Here is a 22,830-nt window from a genome sequence, read left to right as displayed (position 1 = left end):
AATGAAAGGCGCCAGAATGATGGATTTTGAGACCACTGACAGCCAGGACTTGTAACTTTAGCAAATTCAGAATTGCCTTGTGGATTTTGCAGGAGGCTGCATACAGCAGGTTTGTGACAGCGGTCCAGAAGCCGGCTACTCACTCCGACACTCGTTGGCGGAATCCCCAGTGGCCCTGGCCCAGGGTCTGTCCTGGTAAAAGGGGTGACATCTCTGGCAGTCGGTCCCGACTGTGTTATGTTGGCAGGAACAGAACAGGCCACCATGTTCCCCTTCAACACACTCACTGGCGTGACCGTTACACTTACATCTGAGGAAATACAGAGAGAGAGTTATGTAAAGGCTTCAGGTACAACTTCTCCTACACTCTACCTTTGTTGTTCCTAGCTGACTCAACTGCAGCCCTACTTATTCACACAGTGAATGCATGTAAAGTCTGAGGAAAAGGGAAGGTGAGAAGGTATTTCCACCATTAGGAGTTGCTATTATCTTTCACATGCTTCAACGCAATACTGGGGGGGGGGGGGGGGGGGGGGGGGGGAGGGATTAGTTTTCACTCCCCTTCGGTAAATGCACACACTGAATGCTAAAAAGCTCACACCACCCCTGACAAGAAACCGCAAAAAGCATTCACAGAATTATCATGTGCGAATGTATTAAATGAGGCCTTAACACTGCTATTTTCACTATAAAAATATCTTTCTGTGTATGCTTATTATGTCCATACTAAACAATCCCCTCAACATTTGGTAGATAAACATGGTTTATTGATTAAAGTTTCAACAACAGGATTGTTAATATCTGCCAATTTCCTCTTTGTGCATGGGGAAAGCCTGTAATTTCCGATGAAGCACACTGGCAGCCATGCCATCTTGTGTGCGTACTGTCTGCTGGCAGCGTCGCTGGTTCTGTCGGGTGGCTATGTTAGGGGACAGGGACATATCGCTGAGTGGCAGGCTCTGTCAAATTTAGCCAGCTGTCCTGAATGCAAGACGTATGCTTGCCCGAGGCTCAGACCCAGTAATTTTCTGTGGTCGTTGAGACGATAACAATCTAGTAGCTCGGAATCCACATATCAGATCTATCTGCTGGAATACATGTGAGGTGCTCGGTTATAATTCTGTCTGAATACGTTAGGAAGAAGCTGACTGAAACTGCACAGGCAGCATATGTGCAGCTCAAAAAGTGATGTGCAATGTGTTGAGGCCTCATGTTACACCAGACTAAAGAGATAGATAAACAGCATTTTTCATACATATACACAATTCTAGCACAATTATTTTTTTATAGCTCTCCACCACTTGCATTGATGATCTGTGAAAAATTATAAGAAGTCTTAAATGGCATCTGTGACCAAATCTGGCCAACTTGCTGAGGTGTAGCACTGAGGTGTAAAGGCACGTGTACTCGAACAGAAAGCAGTAGTCCAAGGCCAACACGCTGTCATGTGGGTCTCTCCCTCAGGTGTTGTGACATTGGTGGCTAATTTGACATGCTGCTGCCGTGATCCTAAGTGTTTATGACAGGTGTCAGATCGGGTTTATATTCTTTCTGAAGGCTTCATCTCAACCACTTAATCGTCCACTTCTCCATGCAGTGCCAAGGTGCGGCCTGGTCCTAGGTGCCACATCCTCTCTCATTTCAATATACACAAAAAGTGGAAGGAAGATAGAGACTTGTTCAGGCTTATTTTCATCTGATATTCATCTGACACAGCTGACATGTTTTCTTTTAGTTAGTTTTCCAAGTTGTTGACTAGCATAGAAGTGCTGTTTGCTTCTGCCTTGATTCGTACACATTCAGTATCTGCATGTGTTACATAATCCTGCCTTCTCTTGGTTTTTTTTTTCATATACAAAAAATTGCACATGATTCTTTGGAAGTAAGGATCATTTTTCTCTACGATCTTTATATCATTTGATGTTAACACTTTCTTGAACACCATGCTGAGATGTGACCACAGATAAGTTGCCCTGATTTTTTTCAGTATTTAAACAAACCATTATCTTTCCTGTGTTTAAGGAACTAATTCTTACAACATCTGAATAAATCCTAGGTTCTCGTGTCAATCTGTGCTTTGCAAACCCAGTTATCACTCAACCTTACTTCCTCAGAGAGTGCTTGTGTTTCTTCCAAAGTTTAAGCTCTAAAGCAAGTCACTTAACTTTTCAGAAAGGATGTTGGCTATACAAGGTGACATTGTCCAAGAGGGCACATTTTCTCTTACCTGCCACCTACAGAGAAATCAGAAATGGCATAGAAGTAGGAGCGCAACACTTTAGCATCCTTGAAAAACTCATCTCCAAAGGTGTTAAGCCTGTCCAAAGAAATGAGCAGGTCAGTGGCTGTCACCCATTCCTGGAACAGAAAATAAAGGGAAGAAGAATGAACCAACAGGGTGAGAGAGATATTAGATAACACCATTAGATATCACCCACTATAAAAAGTGCTATGAAAGAATATTGGAGGAGGGGTGGGGTTCTGGGTGCTGGCACTCTTGTAGGCACTAGGAAGCAGAGAGGAAGTGAGGAGGAACAGAGCAAAAACTAGACTGGTTAAGAGAGAGAAGAGCAGCAAGAATTCAGAAGAAAGCAAAGGAAAGAAAAAAAATGGCAAGTTGGTGGATCAATGAAAGGAGAAGAAATGGAGGAAAAGGAGACTAGGGTGATGGTATAACAGTGAGGGGAGCAGATGTAATAAGGAAAAGATGAGTATGGTGTGGGAAACTGAGTTAATGTCAGAAAGGGAAGTGAAAAATGACGGGGATTAATGGAGACAGAAGTCAAAATATGAAAAAAACATAAGAAAAGAGACAACAAGGCAGCACTACTTCCCCATAATGGATAGCACTTGGCAAAGCTACCATCCCTGATATGATTTAAACCCCTCTGTTTGAGCCCACTGCAAGGTTAAAGCCAAGATGAAGCAAGAGTAGGAAAGGAAAGGGACCAGGGACAACACAAACAGTAAAAGCAAACAGAAAGTGCAATAGATGGATGGCAGATAAAAGTCAGGGCAGGTAAAGGAAGAACAAATGTCGAGGAATCTCTAAGTCGTGAACAGAACCAACTTTAAAACAAATAGCTGCAGAGGAACTTTCTCGGCTGGCTTGGGACTCTGTGGCAGTGCTGAAAAAGCCTGTAATGCAATACATTTTGAACCGTCTCTCTAGAGGCGTCTTTGAAGTGCGGAAATCGGAGAGAAGGAGATTGGAGGGGATGGGCTTCACACTAAAAACATGGGATGAGTTCATTCATGTCTTTCTCAGGGTCCTCCAGTCGGGCTGCGTTCAGTTTACTGGGCAAAAATTACAGCCTCTCTTATTAATTTTAATGGAGGAACAGATTTAATGCGGATTTAATGGCCAACCACTTTCATAAAAGCAAGCAAACCCACTAAACTGACACACGAACACCCTATTTTCCTGTTTACCTTGAAATTGCCATCAAGCATTTGTGAGGTAAAATATCAGTGTCTGTTGGATGGATTGCTATCAAATATTGCATGTTCATTCATGATCCCGCAGGATAACTTCAGTGATCTCTTTACTTTTCCTCTTGGGCCACTATCAGCTTAAAATATTATCCTGTTAAATATTTTGGTTTAGGAACAAACACCTGAAAAACTAAGGACATCCTTTTAAGCCTCAGCTACTCTTTGTGTCCAGTGCTACTTAGTAAATTACATGCTAAATTAATATAAATTAAGATAAAGGAACCTGAAGCAGTCACCTTTCATGGATTATACAGCTCAAGCAAGTTTGAAATGTACACGCATTAATTATTATAATTAGTGTAGGGATTATTATAGGGTGGCTGTAGCTCAGTCAGCAAGTCATCACGGTCCATCCTGGCTACTTGTCCAAGTGTCCTTGGTCCCTCGGTGTGTCAGGTGGGCAGCTTGCATGGCAGCCACTGCCATCAGTGTGTGTGTGTGTGTGTGTAAATGGGTGACTGAGAAGCAACACTGTAAAGCACTTTGGATAAAAGTGCTATTTAAGCAGAAATGTACCTAAACAGAAAACAAGTCCTGTGGTAGTTAGTGTTTTTGTAGTTATTACGTTAAAAACATGAGTGTAACTGGCATAATCCTGCAAAATACAGAAACATATCATAACCTTTACTGTTCCTAATCTAAAAGGTTTTTAGTAGTTTCTAAGTAAAAAAAAGTTTTTTTGGTTATTATCAACAAATAGAACTAAGATTGTACTGAGGTTCTCTTCACATGTACATAACATAATCTCAGCTATGCAGTAAAAGTTTAAAATAGACGCTTGCTAGGTCACACAGTTAGATTTATTTATAGAGGCATCTATATTGTAAGTGTGACTTGACAAAATGTCTCTGTGTTGGCTACATAGCAGCATGGTGACCTGTTCGGTATAGATAAGGGATCATGGATACAAAATGGTTTTTAATCCTGTCAGTGTGACCTCCACCCTTCTGTTCAACAGGAAAAGGTTTTGGGGGTTGAGAAGGTTTAGAGGGTTTCAGACCACCTGTGTGGTCTGTGACTGCAGTTCCAAGAGATCCAAGAGGTCTTACCCCCTTTTTGGAACATCTGGAGTAAATATGCTCGACACGTGTTGCTGGTTGTTTAACCCTGTCAGGGATGATGGGTTAGCTTTATAAGGAAGATTTAATAGGAAAACTGCAGTGTGCAAACATTGGCATTGTTTAAGAAATTCGAATTAAAAGTTTTAAGCAGAAAAAAAGATTCTGTCTATATTGCAGCTGCAACTCATCCCACCTTTATTATTCTTAAACGAAATAGCCTCTCACTTTTACTTTATACCTTGCCTCTTTATTACCCTCCTCTCCCTCTGCCAGGCTTATCTTTGCAGCCTCCCTCCAGCTAGAGTGCACTTCAGGATTTCCATACTGTTCTGGTCCACTGAGGGCTGTAGAACTGCTATTTTGTTGTAAGTGTAACTACAGTGTTGAAGAATAGAGTGCAGTTGGCTGGCATGCTATTGTTCTGGCCCTTGCTTATCGACTTTGCCCCTGCTTGACATGGCCCCACTCGCTAATGGGGTTTGGACGACAATGAAAGACCCTGATGCACTGCAGTTGCCAGAGAAAACCGATGCTCATTTTTCTTTTTGTGTTACACTACCTGAACATGACATGATTTTCATCCATGGTTTATGAGAGGGGCTGTAAAGTTTGACATGAAAAACTCCAAAGTAACAAATTAATGTAAAATGCAGGGCAGTAAAGTAGAGAAAGTGAAGATAAATTAGATAAAAGAAGTTATGGTTTAATTTTCCAGTAGGGAAATGTGTTGGGAGCAAATCAAGAAAATGATCGGTGGACAAAAAAATGTCATCAACTTGCTTACTAAATGTTGGCATACTGTCATTCATATCTTCTTTTTGACTCCTCATCATGTTCTATCTTGTCATTCCTCTGCTGTACATCTGCACTCGTACATCTAGTGTCATGTTTGCTAAGAGCCTGCGCTTTTGAAATTCATTAAAAAACGAGCATGATGTCTTCATAATAATAATTCATGCCCCCATGCACAATATATGAGGTGTTCAATCAAGTGCAAGAAGTCCATAAATAGAAAACAATTGGCTATCCGGTGCTGAAGCAAAGCTGTGGAAAGCAAAGTGGCAGAGGTCAGAGTGGTGGACTTTCGTTGCATCTAAACCTCACTGTGTGTTGCACAGAGTTGTCATGACCTGCCCTTTTATTAAATTATTTAATTAACAATTAGCATAAATGGATAATTATTACCGGTAAAATGCACGACCTTCACACCTCTAATTAGGGCCCATTTTGGACACTGGTAGTGCATTGCTATTGTTAACATCCAACTCCGATGCTTTAAATCACCCATAAATGACCAAACACTTTAAATGCATTGTTAGCATTTCAAAAGTCATACCACAAATGCAAATTATCTTTCATTTATCATAGAGTACCAGACCATCATCATATTGAAGAGTTATTAGCTATGCTTGGTAGAACAGTGCTAATTGTGTAAGGAAAAGCAGACATAGTCCTAAATATCACTTACTGCACGGAAAGGAAGCAGTTTCTTAGGGTTAATTAGTAGTCAGCCCATTACTTATTATTTGTGCAAACCACAGCAAAAGCTTAATTAACTTTGATTCTTACTCCCTTGAAATTTGGGCCCACAATGCTACAATGATGCTGACTTAGGAATAGTCTAAGGCCTGGAAAGTGGAAACAAGCCAGTCCTTCGCTTAAGACAATGACAGTCTAATAATCAAATCAGCAGGTACACATACACATGTAGCTTAGGTGACACACAGAAAAGGTTGTGGTATCGCCGCACACTGTTTTAGAGGACGTCTCTTCTTAGTGGTTTGTAACCTTCAATCTCAATCTACAATCTCTTGTCTCTTTCACCCTGTCTGCCTGTGCTTTTTCTTTTTTTCTCTGTACATACTGTCGCCTTCCCTTCTCTCCCCCCGCCTCCCCCCGTTTCTGTTTCAGTAAGTTTCCTTGAACTCCAAAGCCTCTGGCTGCAGGCACTGGTTGGAAAGAGAGCAGTGTCCCTCATTCCAAAGTTAATAACTTTTTAATTTAATTGCTTAAGTTCACGGTGCCCTCAATATGCATTTTTTCCCCTTTTACTTATTGTCATTCAGTATTGGAGCTCCAATTTGCCACACAGCTTTCGAGAGAGAGAGAGAGCGAGAGAGAGAGAGCGAGAGCGAGAGAGAGAGAGAAAAAGAGAGAGAGAGAGGATGGACTAGTGGTAGGGGAAACAGACAAAACTGTTTTAGTGGATGACTAAACAAATTAAATTTGAATTCATACAGCAGCTTTCATCTCCTGTGTGATTAAGAAAGCTTTACAAACTTGACAACAGAGCCCGTTTTGAAGTAAGCCATTAGTTCAGAGAAACCATCTAAATGCCATGTTACAAGGTTAGTGTTGTTTAGTGTAAATAAATATCAATTAGCAATAACCATCAGATATCACACAAGCACAGAAAACAATTTATGTAACTGACAAATACAGAATATTAGAGAGAGAAACACATGAGAATGTTCCCAACGTAACTCTGCTTATATTATATTTTTAAGGAGCATATAAAATGAGTTTAGTCTACAACTGGGCCACAAGCAGCAAATCTGCAAATGAATTAAAATGTCAATAAAACTGGCAAGATACGTTTCCTGCTTTAAACCTCATGAAATATTCATGGTTCTATATGAGCCATATGCATAGAAAATGGAAGACTCACATGCCAAAGAGAGGAACAGGTATAACTTTATGCTCTGCTGACAATCTCTACATACGGGTTTTAACTCCTGACACAAATGCTCAGTCTTTATCTCAGTACCACAAAAAGCAATTAATAAATGCCATTTCCAGGGAAAAAAATCCTTAGGAAATTGTTTACACTGTTGTTGGCAACTGATGCATTTGAGAACTTGCATATCAGAAAGGTGGGTTGTACACAGTCTTTCCATTGTCGTGTGCTGACCAGTCAGCCAGATGGACAACATACTGAAGGTTATAGCCTCTTTAATACCTCTGGGGTATGAATTTACTGCATTAGCTGGTTTAGTTCTCACATCATTAAAAATGCAATATTGTTACAAAGTATTTTGAAAAGAAAAACGAGAAGTAAGTGTTTGGGTCATTTACTCTGATTACATCAATGTTCTGAAAAATGCACTTGAGCGACGGCATTTACAAAGTCAGACACTAAGGTTTGTTTTATGGATGTAATTTCATAGAACTCAATCACAGATTACAGTAACAACAAGGAAACTCCTTCTGCTTCTCGTCCACATGAGCAGGAGCTCTTTGGGATCTGCATTTTGAAGAATAAAGGGTTAAATCCAAGCCACCTACTGTAACTGCGGGGTATAAGAGTGTTTCAGCTCTTTTTTTCTCAGTCTGACATGAGGAAAGGTCAACTCATGACAGCCACATTTTGTGGGGAGGAAAAAGACATTTGCTAACACTTATCTCATCCTGCATGTATTTCCCTCATCCCTTATTACCCATACAAATACCTCCCAGTCAGCCAACATAGCCTTTATAGGGACACATAAAAGACAGACTAATGTCTGCAAACAGCAGTATTGACAGCACTGTGAACATAATTAAAGTAACTGTACTGAATGTGTCTGACTGTGAATGTCTTTAGATCTGTGCATCAAAATGCCCCCCCCCATCCCTTGTGGTTATTAACAAAGCCTTGGAGAGTGGGAAGTGGTTGGATAGGTCTACAAAAGAACAAACTATTTTACAGACTTTCAATTGGAAACACAAATATGGACACCCGTACACTTGATAAAGAGACTTCTCCGTCTATTTGATATGTTTTACCTGTTATATTGTTTAATTTTTGATTTTTAATAAACTGTGTGCACCCCAGACTCTTTGAAAAATAGTACTGATATTGAAAGGATTGGAGGCCACTGAAGGGCCCACTGTGCACATTGGGACCTTCGATGCTGCAGAAATTTGTCTGTACCCTTTGTTTGTGCCTCGATACAATCCTGTCTCGGAGGTCTACAGACAATACCCAGGTCTTCATGGCTTGGTTTGTGCTCAATTTTGCACGTCATGGCAAAGGCCATGAAAACTTGTGTACATGTGGGTTTTTTTTTTTCATTTTTATTTTTAATAAATTATCAAATAAAGATTTCAAACAAACTTCTTTGAAGTCGTCATTATGGGATATTGTAGAATTTTAAGGAAAATAATGAATTTCATCCATTTTGGAATAAGGCTGTAACGTGGAAAAAGCATTGTAAGCATTGTAGTTTGCATGCAGTTCCCTCCCTGTTCTCACTCCTCCTACCTCTCCCCATCCTATATTCAACAATAGTTACGTTCTGGGAATGATATTGTTGGGCGCTGCTCTCATCCCCACCCCTTTGTTTAAGTAGTGTATTTTCTTTTTGCTTTTTATTATTTGTAGCTCAAGTGGGAACCACTATATCACCATTAAAGAAAAGTGTCCCATCTTTATTTTGATGATTCACTGTGTGGAAAATTGTTCTCTTTTGCTTTCTCCCGGCTTTGTTTTTGTATCAAAGAGTATGGCTGATGTGTTTTTGTCTCTGCTCACTACACTCATCTGTCTCATCACCCTTTAAATAGAGGGGGAATGAGAGATTTAATGAAAGAAATGGTGCAATTGATCCACCTTTTATTCTAATGGGAGAACAGATCACACTCAATTATGGGTGTTCTCTTCTTGATGTGTAAGAGGAAGGCAGAGAGGGAGAAATGGAGTGGAAGAGAGAGGGTGTTTGGGAGGCCTGTTGTGAGATTTGCCACCCAATCTATGTATTCTTGGCTTTTATCGATCCCTCACAGCTTTATAATCAGTGGGTCGATATCATCCACAGCATACTGAAATACAGCAAGCATGACCATTAGTAGTCAAGTTTTAATGTAAATAGTACAAGGTTAGCGTTATGTCTTTACATGGCCTGATCCTAAAAATAAAAACATGAAAAGGTTCAACAGGTTAATGAGGACTTACAATAGTCTATGGTATTTAAGGGTACAACGGATTAGATTATACTAGTAGTGGCCCGCACATGCATGCAAACATATTTATTTTTTGAGACTGATTTTATGGAGCTTTTCCCACACTGACTTATACTGTACATTAACTGATTGACTTTTCTGTCCAGCTGGTCACAGTGGTTCCATATAGGCGGAACAGCAGGGATGATCACAGAGATGTTGGCTGAGGAACAGATGCTAAAATCAAAAGCACCCATTTTTGTTTCTCATGCAGTATGAAAGCTGAGATGCTCCTGACCTGGACAAGGAGAGACAGGGACAAGTTGGAGCTGTGGGCGGATGCACCTGGGATTCAGAGTCCCCTGGATAAACAAACAGACTTTCTGGATAAATCGTCTGGAGTGTAAAAAAACAAACCACTTTAATAAATTGAGTCATATACACTAGATACATTACTGGAAGAGTTAGAACAAAAGAAGAGTTAGTTTCCGTAGATAAAGAACCTTAAGATCCATGAAAAACACAAACCAACCAAAACGTATGAAAAAACTGTTTTTTATGTTATATATAGAAATCAATTATTGTAATGAAGGCTGTGCTCATGACTGTCTGAGTTCTTGATTGCAATTGATTAGATTTACTGAATAAACAAAAGGTTATGTGAACATCTTTTGCATGGTCAGAAATCTAAAACTTAACCCCAAAGTGCAAGTACGATATTTTACTGTACTGTAGCGTTTGGCAGAGTCTAGTCAATAGTGTGGACTCAGCATTAACAAGCTAACATGCTCGCCATCATAATTCCAACTTGCTGATGTTTAGAATGTTTACTAGTTTTCTACTATGTTTAACATGCTAACTTCTATTGATTGGTACATGTATGTGCTCAAAATGTAGTGAACTTACACACAATTGAATGCCAGTCCAGCTACAAAACAGTTAAGGCATATTATTCAAAGCCACAAATCCCAAAATGCACCACAAGGCAAAAGAATAAAAGTCAGTAAATCTATTATACAGAATGTCTCTGGACCAATGTTTGAACAAAACCATTAAAAACAAAAAATGCAGACGTCATGATGGTGCTTGTAAGTCGGGAGACAGCCAGGTAATCAATATCGTACTGTATGTGCACAAATTGCTAATATATTTAAGTTTGGGGGAATATAGCAGAACAACTGTCAAACACTGCCATACCCAAGCAACTCCACTAATGTGAATAAAATACTTTGATCAGTTGTTGCACAGAACACTAATACTGTAGGACATTCCCATTACATGCTTTTATTATATAGTTTGAAGACATTGTAAACTGAGTAATGTCTGAGTAAGTGTAACTTACAAAGCAGAGTGAAAATAAATAAACAAAGAAATAAAAATCACCCATTTAATCGTTAACCAATTTAATCTTTTCTTGGAAAAACATTTTCTCTCCCTGTTCATGCATGTATCACATATTTCCAACTAGGGATGAGTATCATTATGATAATGGTAATTTAATGGTACAGCATTGTTGCATTTAATGCTACTGCTTATTGAGCCAGTTCTTTAAAAGTTCAAATCCTTTTGTCCACCTGCATGATATAGTCTTTCGCTACATGTCTGGATGGATAGTTCATGTTTCCTGCCTTACATGCTAAAGACTTGTTGCACTTGACAGTGGTTGTCAGCATTAACTGAATGTTTGAATGTTTAGTTCTCGCCACCATTGTCACTGAAAGCACAGTTTATGTGTTTGTGTTTGTGCTGCAGGGTATGAAATACAGAGAGTTGCCCCTACCCCTCACATACAGGCTGAGAGAGAGATCTCCATTCCAATAGAATTTGTAATAAATAGGAAATCTCCAGTACCATTAGCAGAACCAATACCATAAAGCTTATTGATTCTACAGTCTTTAATAATTCAGCCATAGGGCTCGTTGGATACTGGGTTTCGGTATCCATTCAAATTTCAGGCTTAGTCCTATGCTGTATGTCATGCAAACCTTGACTCGTGGTTTGCTTTTGTCCCAGACTACCAGAGTCCAGAATTATATAACAGACAGATGGAGAGGATGAAATAGGAACAGCGGTAATGGGGTAGTGTGAGGGAATTAATCAGAGGAGGACAGTTTAAGAATCTCTGAACCAGAAACCCAGACTGCAGTTACCTTTTCTTGTAAGCACTTTAAAATTGCTCTCATGCAAAAAATATTGAACTATTAGCACAGGAGGGAAAGCATTTTACTGTAATACACACTGAACTGGAAGAAAAGAGATGAATCAGGGAATAATGGGGCGAAGAGAGAAGATCAGTAACTACATAAGTCTTTTTTTGAGGCTGCATTAAGTGGTTATTGGTAAGCTACGGAAATATGTTTTTAATGCACTCTCTAGTCTTTGTTGTCCTTCCACTACAGATGGCGTAGAACCTTTGGATTTCAGTTTTAGTTGCCAAATCCAGCCACGAGTGCCTTCTACTTGACCATGATAGTGTCACTTTAAATCCTTATCGTTTACAATCCACTAGAATTAGTCGATTTTTTTCTACCATTGGGTAAATATTTCTCTCAGTATTTATAGAATTAAGCTTCTTTTATTCTAAATGTCAACATTTTACTTTAAATCTAACCTTTATAAAGTGAGCTTTTACCCACAAATTAAATATGTTTTGCTTAGGGAAATGAATGAAACATTATTCAAATACACCAGCGTTGGCGGACAAAAAGTCATCTCTCTGCTCAGAGTCAGGCTTCAACATTTTTGTTTCCACTTAATTTGAAACACAAAATATTTCACAGATGAGATTTAAAACACTAGGTGAGAGTGGAGAAGAAATATTTGGAATTTGGGTTTGCTATATGTAAATGAACTCTGAATAGTTTCAGTTATATATTGTAAACAGCGCACATACTTGCAGGCTGAGCATCATATGTTGTCCAAAAATTCCCTCATTCTTAACTTTAGTACGTTTTGGAAGTGGGATCAGGCTACGGTTACACAGGGTTACACTGCATATCCTCCACATATCCTCCCAAAGACACCCTTACTCTTCCTATTTAATGATGTGGAGGAGGACAGCTTCCCTTACAGCGGTGGTAGTCTTGCATTGCCAGACCTATTTCCAACCTACATTTTAGAAGAAAGGTCAGACAAATTGCCTTGAGGAGCACTTTGCTTATGGCGGGAGGGGGGCATGACTGTGGATTGTTCGCTATGACACAAACCTCCCTTTGAAATAATTGAACATTATTGTCGAAGATTATGTCCTGTACACAGTAGAAAAACGTGTTGTTGTTGTAGAGGGAGAGAATAAAAATAGAAACCATAAGGGACAGCAGGAAAAAAGAAAAATGCAAAATGAAAACACTGGGCCAGTGAGAGACGTATACTGCATGTTGTCCATATCCTGTGAATCAGATCAAGGTGATAGTGGGACTTTTAATATTAATTAAAAACATTTTCTTTTCAGTGAGGTGTGTGTATCATGCAACTCCTGCTTGGGCCATTTATAGTTGTTTCTTCACTCAGTGGGCTACTAAATACTGTAATACTGCTGTTGCCTCTGCTTTAATGATGTAGCTGTTGTCAGTAATAGGAAGATGCAGTCATGTCTATTCTAAATTAAATGTATACGGCTAATTTGCAATCACAAATACTTTGAGAGAAACATGTTGTTACAGAACATGTTACAGAACATAACATAACATAACAGTGACAATATTTCTTTATCCCACAAAATTCACTCTCGTAATGCAGTATTCTAGGTAGTCAAAATATGCAAGTGAAAGTTAGGGAAAGATTGTGGTGATGATTGGATATTCACAATTCCACAGTAATGTGAGAGACGGGGGGGGGAGAAAAAAGTCTTGATTTACATTTTATCAAAAACATTGCCACTAATATGTATGCATGTGTGACAGTGAAGATGCTCAGTAAATAATAGTTTAAGCGTCTTAAAGTTTTTTTTACTGAAGTAGCAGTGAGGAGCTAATGCATTGACTGTAGACATCCACACTCGCGGTCCTGTCAGAGGAAAGGAGTGGCTGTGTTAAGTACTTAATTTACTTATTTTTAGCCACGCTTTACTGTTCCCACTCTCAGACTCCCCCTCAAGAGGCTGCTATTAATTCAGCACAGCCCTCAAGGCTTCATCAAAGTTAATCAACATTAGATTTCCTTCAGCTGCTTTGATCAAGGCTTAAGGGCCATGTAGATATATGTGTATAGTTATGGTATGTTTGCTTATGTGAAAGTGTTGGGGAGTGGAAGAGTTGTAATGTTTCAATTTGCGCTGGAGGTTATGACCAGGAGAACCACATGCAATTATAAAATAAATAATACATAGCACCCTTACAGTATAGAATCCATGTGTGAAATGAGAATAAAACTCGCTTAAAGAGGAAAATGGAATGAGAATAAAACTTGTGTAAAGAGGAAAATGGGAAAAAATAAAAAGGTGGGTGGGTGGGTGGGGGGGGGGCTGTCTTTGAATTTCAATACCAGCCGGATCCAACACAGATTAAAAAGAGCTTAAAGAAGTGTTTTTTTTTTTCAAAAAAGGGTTTACAAAGTATGTGACAACTTTTTTATTTTGTGATTTTGTTAGCCTGGTTGTGATCTTCCTACAGTTTAAAGTGAAGCTAAAATTTGTAAGGAAAAAAACAACTAAAAAACCTAAACACAATGCACAAAATACACAACAAAATTCAGCCTGACCTGCAACACGACGCTTTGGTCAAAGTTGTATGCACTAGGTCGTCCCTCCAAGGTGGAGAATGCCACGTTTCCGCCCGTGAGAGGGGAGATATCACTGAACTCATCTGTACACAACGCTGTCCTCTCATCGTCCCCTGGGCGAATGTAGCCTTTACCATCCTTCCCATAGGTCTTCCTACAAGAGGCACTGTAAAACTGGTAAGGCACCCAGGGCCCATCTTCCTCTGTACGCTTGTAGATGGCAAAGCTCTCTGGCCGACTGGTGTAGAATTTCAACCGTATGTAGGTTATCTCGAAGGCCTTCCCTGTGCAAAACACATATTATTAGCTTTGAATGAAATAACTGAAAGAATTACAAATATATATCCACTGTAGTTACATGGTTAGATCTGGGCTGGTTATGAACCAGACCGATAAAAGTGGGGTGACAGTTTAGAGCACAGGGGCAAAGAAAAAAAAATTACATAATTGCATGATACAAAGTAGACAAACAATGGAGGATAATCTTCATTTCCTGTGCCTCTTTGCAGGGTAAATGAATGTCATTCCAAAGGGAACAGAAGAATACCCAGGATTATTTTCTCATTATTCAGATCATAATGGGCCCTATGAAGTGAAACATAGGTCAAATGAAAAGAGACAAAAAATATTTTTTTTTCTAATTTCAACTGTGCAATAGAATACGGCAATTGAGTGTAAAATAGCGGAGGAAAGTGTCTGTAGTGTTGCACATCAACTAAGATGTGATGTGTTACACTTAAGCAATCTGATCACAGATGCCACTGACTGATTGATAACGTATGTGTAAAGTGATGCTTTAATTGGTAGAAATGGGCACGAGAGAAACAGAGAAGGAGAAGTAAAAGTTTTCATCGAGTTTCATGCAACCCGATTATTCAACTGTCACAGTCTGTGAAAAAGGAAAATAGGTTTCAAGGCACAATCCGTGCACCTCGAGGAACCAGAGCAAATAAGGAGAAATACCCAGATTTCCATTTGAGCTGGAGTTAGAGGATTAAGGAGATCCAGCTAAGTTGTGCTGTAATGGATGTTGCATTGTAACAGATGAAATGTCTGTACTTTCTTTTGTAAGTACTTTCTGAACGTGCATAATAAGTGGAGGCACGGGTCTCCAAGGTACGCATGTTTAATTAAATGAGAGGAAAGGTTAGGAAGGAATGTGTTTTGGCATACTGCACATTCATTTTTGCATATTGCATACTCAGATGGCTTGAATTAATGAGCAATTTTTCTTCATAATGCTTCCTGTGTAAAAAAAAAAAAAAAAATGGAGTCTTCTTATTTGGTTTTGTAAGGAAGTTTAAAACTTCCTTGCTAATCTCAGAGCAAACGGAGAATCAATTCTTTTTGATTGAGTGGTGGCATTTTCTACCCCGGCTTACTAACTGCAGACACTTTAAAACAATAATCTTAGAGCCAATTTGAAGAGGGAATAACTGGCCAGACACAAACTAAAGTCATACTAAGACCAGAGCGAGCAGTAACATGTTGAAATTGTCTTAACAGGCTGCTTTATTGCACTCTTGGGGATTTTTTTTCTACATCATTAGATACTAAGCCTCAGCCACTGCACATTCATAGGGGGATGCCATCTCCTGGTATAGCCATAATGACATCTGTTGCTTTTCTCTGGCAAGACAGAGCCAGGCATCTCTGTCTCTTGTCTCTGCAGCAATCTCTAATGGTATCTTTCCTTTAGGAGCCCTAAGATCATTTAGCTTTCATTTACTCCCTGCATGAGGTGAGCTAAGCCCTGCTGGGACTCAGGCAGAAAACATAAAAGAGGCCTAAGAGATAACACATTCACTGATATCCCCCGTGATGCAATGGAGACTAATTGCAAAGGATATTTGTATGGTTTTTATGCATGTTTAATGATTCGTGATTCATCCTCTTTTCAGGAGTGCATGCTTTATGTATTTATTAAAGCTGCTGCTCTTTATGCACAGTAATGAAATGACTCTTTGGACACAGACAACTTAAAGAGTAAAGTAGACTGTCTGACCTATTCTGAATCATCCACATCAACCTAACACAGCTGCCGCTGTCTGCCCAAATGGAGACTAAACTCAGCCCAAGAACTGTAGACTCAATATTTACAATCTGTTTACTGAGATTTTTGTGATCAGCAAATACAAGGAAGAGCCCCCGTATCAAAGTATAACAAAAGGAAATTCTTACTGTTTTACAGAGAACTGCATCTCATATGCACGCCAGTAATCTGGTTGTGAGAGCGTCATGCCAACTGTGGCAGACTTTTATCATTGTTTTACATCGGAGACAGGATGTTGCTTTTCTTTGACAGCGCTGAATTAGAACCAGCTGCAGACATCAATGGGTGCTGCTTGAATGTGTGTGTGTGTGTGCGCTTCTCACCAAGACTTTGTGGGAAAAATCTGACCTCAATTCCTTACAAGCAAACCACCCAGCATTTTCTTTTTTCTATCCCCTATTTCCTCGTTATGTTTTGTTTACTCCCCTTGAAGCAGGCTGACTCCCCCTTTCCTTTCTACTCTTCCACAGACCCACAATGACCTGGCTGCAATATGTGTCCCTACATCCTACTGCTGTGTTTATCATCCCAGCATTTGCCTGTATTCCCTTCAGAGCGCACTTGTTTTGTTTGGAGAGGCAAAAGAAAACACTAATGTCAAAGGCACCCCCCACCAGCGACCCAGATGGATCACAGAGCTCTTACATGCACCAATGGGGATGCCACACATACAAAATTAAGGGGTATTCAGTTACATAAAATTGTATGTTGTGAAAAGGTAGTCTTCCATCTTTGAAGTATACTAGGCCCGGGTAGAATAGCCTAAAAAACTCTGCGTATAAGCAAACAACTTGGAGAAGAGGGTAGAAAGGAGCATCCAGACGACATCCAGACGACAAAAAAAAAAAAACATACCTCTGCATCAGCAGCACCTTTCTACAAGAAAAGTCTCAAAACACAGCCAGAGATCTACTTGCTATTGGAAATCAATATTCTTCATTCTCCATTTAACGAAAGTACTTCCTGCTTTCAGAGCATCTGATGTGACAGTTCGTCTACGGTCGGAGCTCTGACATTTTCAACTTCTGTCGTCATTTTGTCCCCGTCCCTTGTTCCTTTGAAGCAGAGCTTTTTGATGGGTAGCACCCCCTCTCCACCACCACCCAGAGGAAGAGGGAGGACATCTGACCTCTTGAGAAAATGTCTAGCTTTGGACAGGAGCTGCCTTCCCTGTCTGATCGCTGGAAGCCAACACACACAAACACACACAGCACTTTGCAATTTTGGCCACTTTTTTTTTTTTTATGTCTACAAAAGATTCTTATCCATCACAAAATACCATCAGTGACACATACAGACAGAGCCTTAAGAAAAACTATCTTCGGCAACAATAACAACACAGGGTCCTGCAGCAGATGGTGTGTGACCCCCCCCACAGAGCTAGGACACTTTGTATAACCCTAATTGATAAAATCAATCTTTGAAAGCATTCTCATATTAATTTTTGTGCTTCAACAAGCAAAATCTCACCGCTATAAATACTTCAGTAATATGAGTCGAAAAAGCTGCTCACAGGGACAAAAATATTAGTGACTATCATCTCACCTAAAGTTTTTTTTTTTAAAGTAATGTTCTGCTTAATTTTATTTTAATTTTTGATTTGGTCTCAACACTTTAGCATTAGGCTAAAAACGCCATCTGAAAGACCTGTGACAACAACTAGCATAGATGCTATAGCGTTAGCATTTAGCAGCGGTTGGACTCGTACTTCCCTCGGGAGCATGTGGAGACATGGTGGACATGGACATGAATATTAGACTCACATCTGTCAGGTGGGCAGAAACTTGACTCCACATAAATGATGATGTTGTTCCAACTCTGCTCGAGGTATAAATATGTAAAAGTAATTTAAAGTTTTACATCCTAATGATCTTAATCCTAAACGATAGTGCGTTTACAGCTTGTTTCCGCTCCACCAAGTGGCCGGAAGCGGTATTACAGATTAAAACCAGAGGCGGTAAGTAAACAAATACTTTTACTCAACTCCTATTATCAGGTATAGTTTTGAGCTACTTGTACTTTTTCAGTTTATGATTTATGTCTTTACTGCAGTTCGAATTTATGACAGTTTGCACTTTGCTAGTGTAGGTACTTTGTTTACTTTGCAGATGCCGATTCTAAGTAATTGAAAAATGATATGCATATTTCTTCTTTAAAATGCTATATTATGTTTTTCTGGTAAGTTTGCCTTTTTTTTTTTGTGCTTATGCATGTCTACTCTGTGAAGCACACTGGGGTTGTCTCTTGGCATATTATTTATAATTATTTATTAACCCATGGCAGTGTTTAGAGTAGTCAAAATTTGCTCCAACCTTTCTAATTGTGCTCTGTCATAGGTAAAAAAACAAAAACAATTTGGGGCTATTTTTTTATTCATTTGTAGATTTTTTTTTTTTTTTTGCTATACTTTTTAAAATCGAGAGCGAGAGCTTGTAAACTCCATATACTCCGGGTTTATGCTGAACTGGGCTAGTTTTGCATATTTGTATTGTTGGCAGTATTAAGTTTAACAGTGGTGGACACAATTTGTCTTTGTACAGTTCTATTTGTACTTTTGTAAATATTTTGTCATACAGTATGTTTCATATGGAATGGCATATTGAGTACTTCTTCTACCTCTATTTTAACAAGCACTAAATTCAACAAATTTCTGTTACCATTTAAGACAAGCTGGCACTCAACGTGATCTGTTATAGTGCAGTACGGCCAGATTTGCCTAAGTAATACTGTTACTAATAGCAGTCATACCTGGAGATAATTCATAGAAATACTTGAGGTATACACTTGTTTAATATTAGCTTAAATAATGCATGGAGGGGTGGAGTACATCCCAGCACAAAGCGTGTGAAATCCTAGTATCAAGAAGTCAACATTTAATCTTACGTAATCAGATTTGCCCACCAGCACATGAGCTACTTCAGCAATTTATAATCCCTCAACTTTCAACTACATTACCAGACGGTAACGTAACTTAGAGAAAAATACATTTTTAATAGTGCATTATATGATGAATTACCTTTGCTCTGGGAAGCACCAGGTCTCAGAAAGTTGATTTTCATAACCATCACTGGATGCATATTCATTTTGAAAACCGGCAGAGGTCAATTTATCGTTCAAGATGGCCTCGTTTTCTCGCTCTCCCTTTTCTCTCTTTTAATTTGCTGTGGGTTTGCTGGCTTGGTAGCAAACTGCTGGCACCACTGATTTGTGTTGCTTCGATGCATAATTTTAGTATTTAGCCATTGTGCTACTACATTTCTCATTTGCTGAACCAAAGAAGAGTTTTGTGGCTCAACACAAAGAGAAGACAGGATGAAAAGTGAGGGAATTGCTGTTTCCCGATTATTCATTCAAACTATTAAAAATATTAATTACGTTTGTTCAGTAATGGATGTGGGGGCCTTGTTGCAAAAGGGAAATTTCTTTCAGTGGGCCCCAAATTCCTTGGAATACCTTTGTTTATAGGAACCTTCTGTCCTAGACACACACATACACAAACCGGAATATACAAACCCAAACAGAGCTCGGCAAATAAATGAAAGTGGGAAAGGTAATTTCATAGTAAGATTTGTATTAATGCTTTGTAACATTAATCACCACAGTTTAATTCAGTTAAAGTGACAAATGTGCTCAGTTACTTATTTCAGCAGTTTTCCGCAGCATGGTAATGTAATAATGATGCTAATGGCTTACGCTGATGTCATAAAATTTTGTAAAATGAGCAATGTCTTCAAATGCCAACATGTACACACTGTGCAAAAAGGGAGTTGAATGTGTTTTCTCAAGGGAAAAGAGTGTGTGAAGGAGGCAATCCTGAAAATTGCATTACCAAAATGAAATAGTCTGGTGATGGTGTATGGTTACATACTGTATTAGCGGTGACCTGTGATGACTCTGATGAAGATTCTCACCATATATCAAGTTAAATGATTAAGCTGACAGATTTCTCATTTCACTTTGTTTAAACTCTAACTTCAAACATTTATGTAATGTGATTTTAACCCAGCTTTGGGATAGTTGGATAGTTTTGGTAATAACTTTAGGCATCTGACTACATTTCAAAACCACCACAAGTTGAGTAAAGTGGGTTTCTGAGGGATTTCTTTCCAAAGGTTCTGTGAAAAGTTTCATCAAAGTGAAGGGAACATTTGCATAATTTCAAGTGACACTACTGAGTAGACCTGCTGACCAAGTCCCTGGCTCTGCAAAAATGCCTCAGACTGGGAGGGTTAATGAAATTTACCTCCCTGAAAAGTAAGTGTATCGTTTGAATTCCAAATGCATTTTATGTAAATGCTTAGCTAACATCAGCTGGAACTCATTTCCTTATTCCTGCCAAACCAGGCCCTTTCTGCAGGTCATCAGTTACTTACTACCTTCTTTCTCAGATGTACATTGCTGTTCAAATAACCAACACTTGGCGATTGGTAAAATGGAGTTTGATGAATAGTTTTAATTTTTTTGATTAATTTGCGGCTGTGATGTCATGTGAATTAATATACACAGTAAAGGTGGATTTGTGTCCATTGTCTGGCACAAATCCTGCTGGAGCCATGTTGCCGTGTGTCATGTCTGCATTCTAGTCAAGTTCTGGCCCAAATCATGCCTATAAAAAGCCTCATCAGCTTGAGTTGTGACTGTATAGTGGCAGCCAGATTCAAATGGGTTCATCATCAATACTCCATGGCACTATGTGGGCTGCATGAAAATAAATGTGGGCCAGCACTTCGCCATCACTCAGTTGCTATCTATGCATGACAGATGCAACTGTGTGTCCTTCTTATCCACTTTAAATCCAACCAAATTCTCAGACATGCCCTTGTGGCTACGCACTCACAAATACTCCAAGTTTATGCCACGTCTGGGCAAAATTGTTTTTTCATGAAGACAGCTCAGAGCCGCGACTAAATAATACACATCATGTGTTGTTAGGGACAGCTGTTTTGTATTAAAGAGCTCCCAACCAATCGACTTGCAGTACACAAAGCAAAAGGATATTTGTGGCACAGAAAATAAAAGTAAAAAGCTGATGACAGTATTGTGTATATCTTAAAACCTTTCCCCCAGGTTCCTAACACTGGTAACAATAATACTCCAGTTGCTAAATCTGTTACTGATTTTTGTTAATCCATCCCGGGGCACAGGAAATGCAGTGCATGTGAACGTTTTCAAGCACTTTAAAGTGAAATAGGACATATTCAACATTATAGAAACAGAGCCCTGAGCAAAGTAAGGAGTCTGGGCTTGACACTAAACTGAGTGCTGTGTTCTTACCCAGGTGGAGTGTGAGGTTGACAGAATTGGGATGCTGGATACCATAGTACATGGACTGGCTCTGCCACCATGTGGGCTCCTCATTCCTGTGGAAGTCTGACAGGAGACTGGCATTATGGCTCAGATCTGGATCTGATGCATCACAGTAGTGGCATGAGCGGGTTGAGCCAGTCTGCATGCAGTAGTCCTCAGGTGGGGAACCGCACACATTTGATACCTCCACAGTGTGATTGAAGGCAATGTTCTCAAACTTGGGCATGCAACGGCTTGGGGCTCCCTCCTCATCGTAGCAGGAGTCCATTGCAGCCCAAACAAGGTAGTGATAGTGTGGATGAAGAAAGAGCAGCAGGGCCAGGAGAAGAGAGGTCGCAGCAAATGATGCATCCATGTCTACAAGCTGTTCCAATTACATCTACACTACTACTACTACACAAACGTTCACATTCATATAGTGAGGCAAACACATGAAGACCCTGACTTGAGAAAATTAATCCAACAGCAGAATAAGTCCAGGCTGAGATCTTTGTTTCTCTGCCCTGTGTGTTCTGCCTCTGCTGCGCCTCCAACATATGTTGTCTCACTGTGGAGAGGAATGAAGTTTGTGCAGGAATGCCTTTCATCAGGGGCAGCATGACACAGACAGAGGAGGGCTAGGGGTGGGGGCTGGAGGATCGAACAGTCCATAAAACTTCCCCACCTGCTGGTCAACACAAGCACCACATCACTATTAGCTTCTGATATAAACCAGACCTGGGCATGAGAATATCATTTTAAAAAACAGCCTTTACTTAAATAAAATAATGCAGCAGTGAGAATGTTACACCTCTGGGCAGTGACTACAAAATCACCTGCATTTACCACTTATAGGAACACATAATACTATCGATATGGTGATAAATGGACTTGGCAGTTGGCCCCGCAGCAGGGCGTTCTGGTAAATGCTGACTGTAGTGATTCACAGCAGAAGTGTAGAGGTGCTAAAACTGTCTGGAATATTTTAGCGAGCAGGGGTCATCTCCATAAAGAGATGTCGCTCAGGGGACTAGCGTGACCTAAAGGGACGATTTATTTATAAAAATAGTGGAGTGCAAGAGCGGCAGTGCTTTTTCAGCTAGATCTACTCAATCATGAAAAGTGAGAAATGGATTGCATGTCTCTGTAATTCATACTGGCTGCTTAGGGTCCCGTGTAACCTTTCAATCTGTGTTTGATTCCACAACAATAATAAATTAAAATGTGGGAAAACCATTACCGTGGGAAGTAACTCACTCAGCAAGTCACTGCAGTCACTAATAAAAACAATTTATA

The 22,830-nt window shown here is 39.6% G+C and overlaps 1 protein-coding gene across 1 annotated transcript in view; it reads right to left on the bottom strand.

Moving 5' to 3' along the window:
• lamc3 (laminin, gamma 3) overlaps positions 1–22,116 on the bottom strand; it is an 87,731-nt gene extending 65,615 nt beyond the window's left edge. Inside the window, exons 1-4 of the mRNA XM_067484821.1 lie at positions 21,523–22,116; positions 14,175–14,479; positions 2,228–2,358; positions 144–310 (exon numbers count right to left, since the gene is read on the bottom strand). Coding sequence (XP_067340922.1) covers positions 144–310; positions 2,228–2,358; positions 14,175–14,479; positions 21,523–21,910 — 991 coding nt within the window. The 5' untranslated portion in view covers positions 21,911–22,116. The remainder of the gene's footprint in view (positions 1–143; positions 311–2,227; positions 2,359–14,174; positions 14,480–21,522) is intronic.
• Positions 22,117–22,830: the final 714 nt, after the last annotated feature.

This window comes from Channa argus, chromosome 18 (assembly GCF_033026475.1).
Source record: "Channa argus isolate prfri chromosome 18, Channa argus male v1.0, whole genome shotgun sequence".
Classification (NCBI taxonomy): Eukaryota; Metazoa; Chordata; class Actinopteri; order Anabantiformes; family Channidae; genus Channa; species Channa argus.
This window is presented reverse-complemented; position numbering and strand designations above follow the sequence as displayed.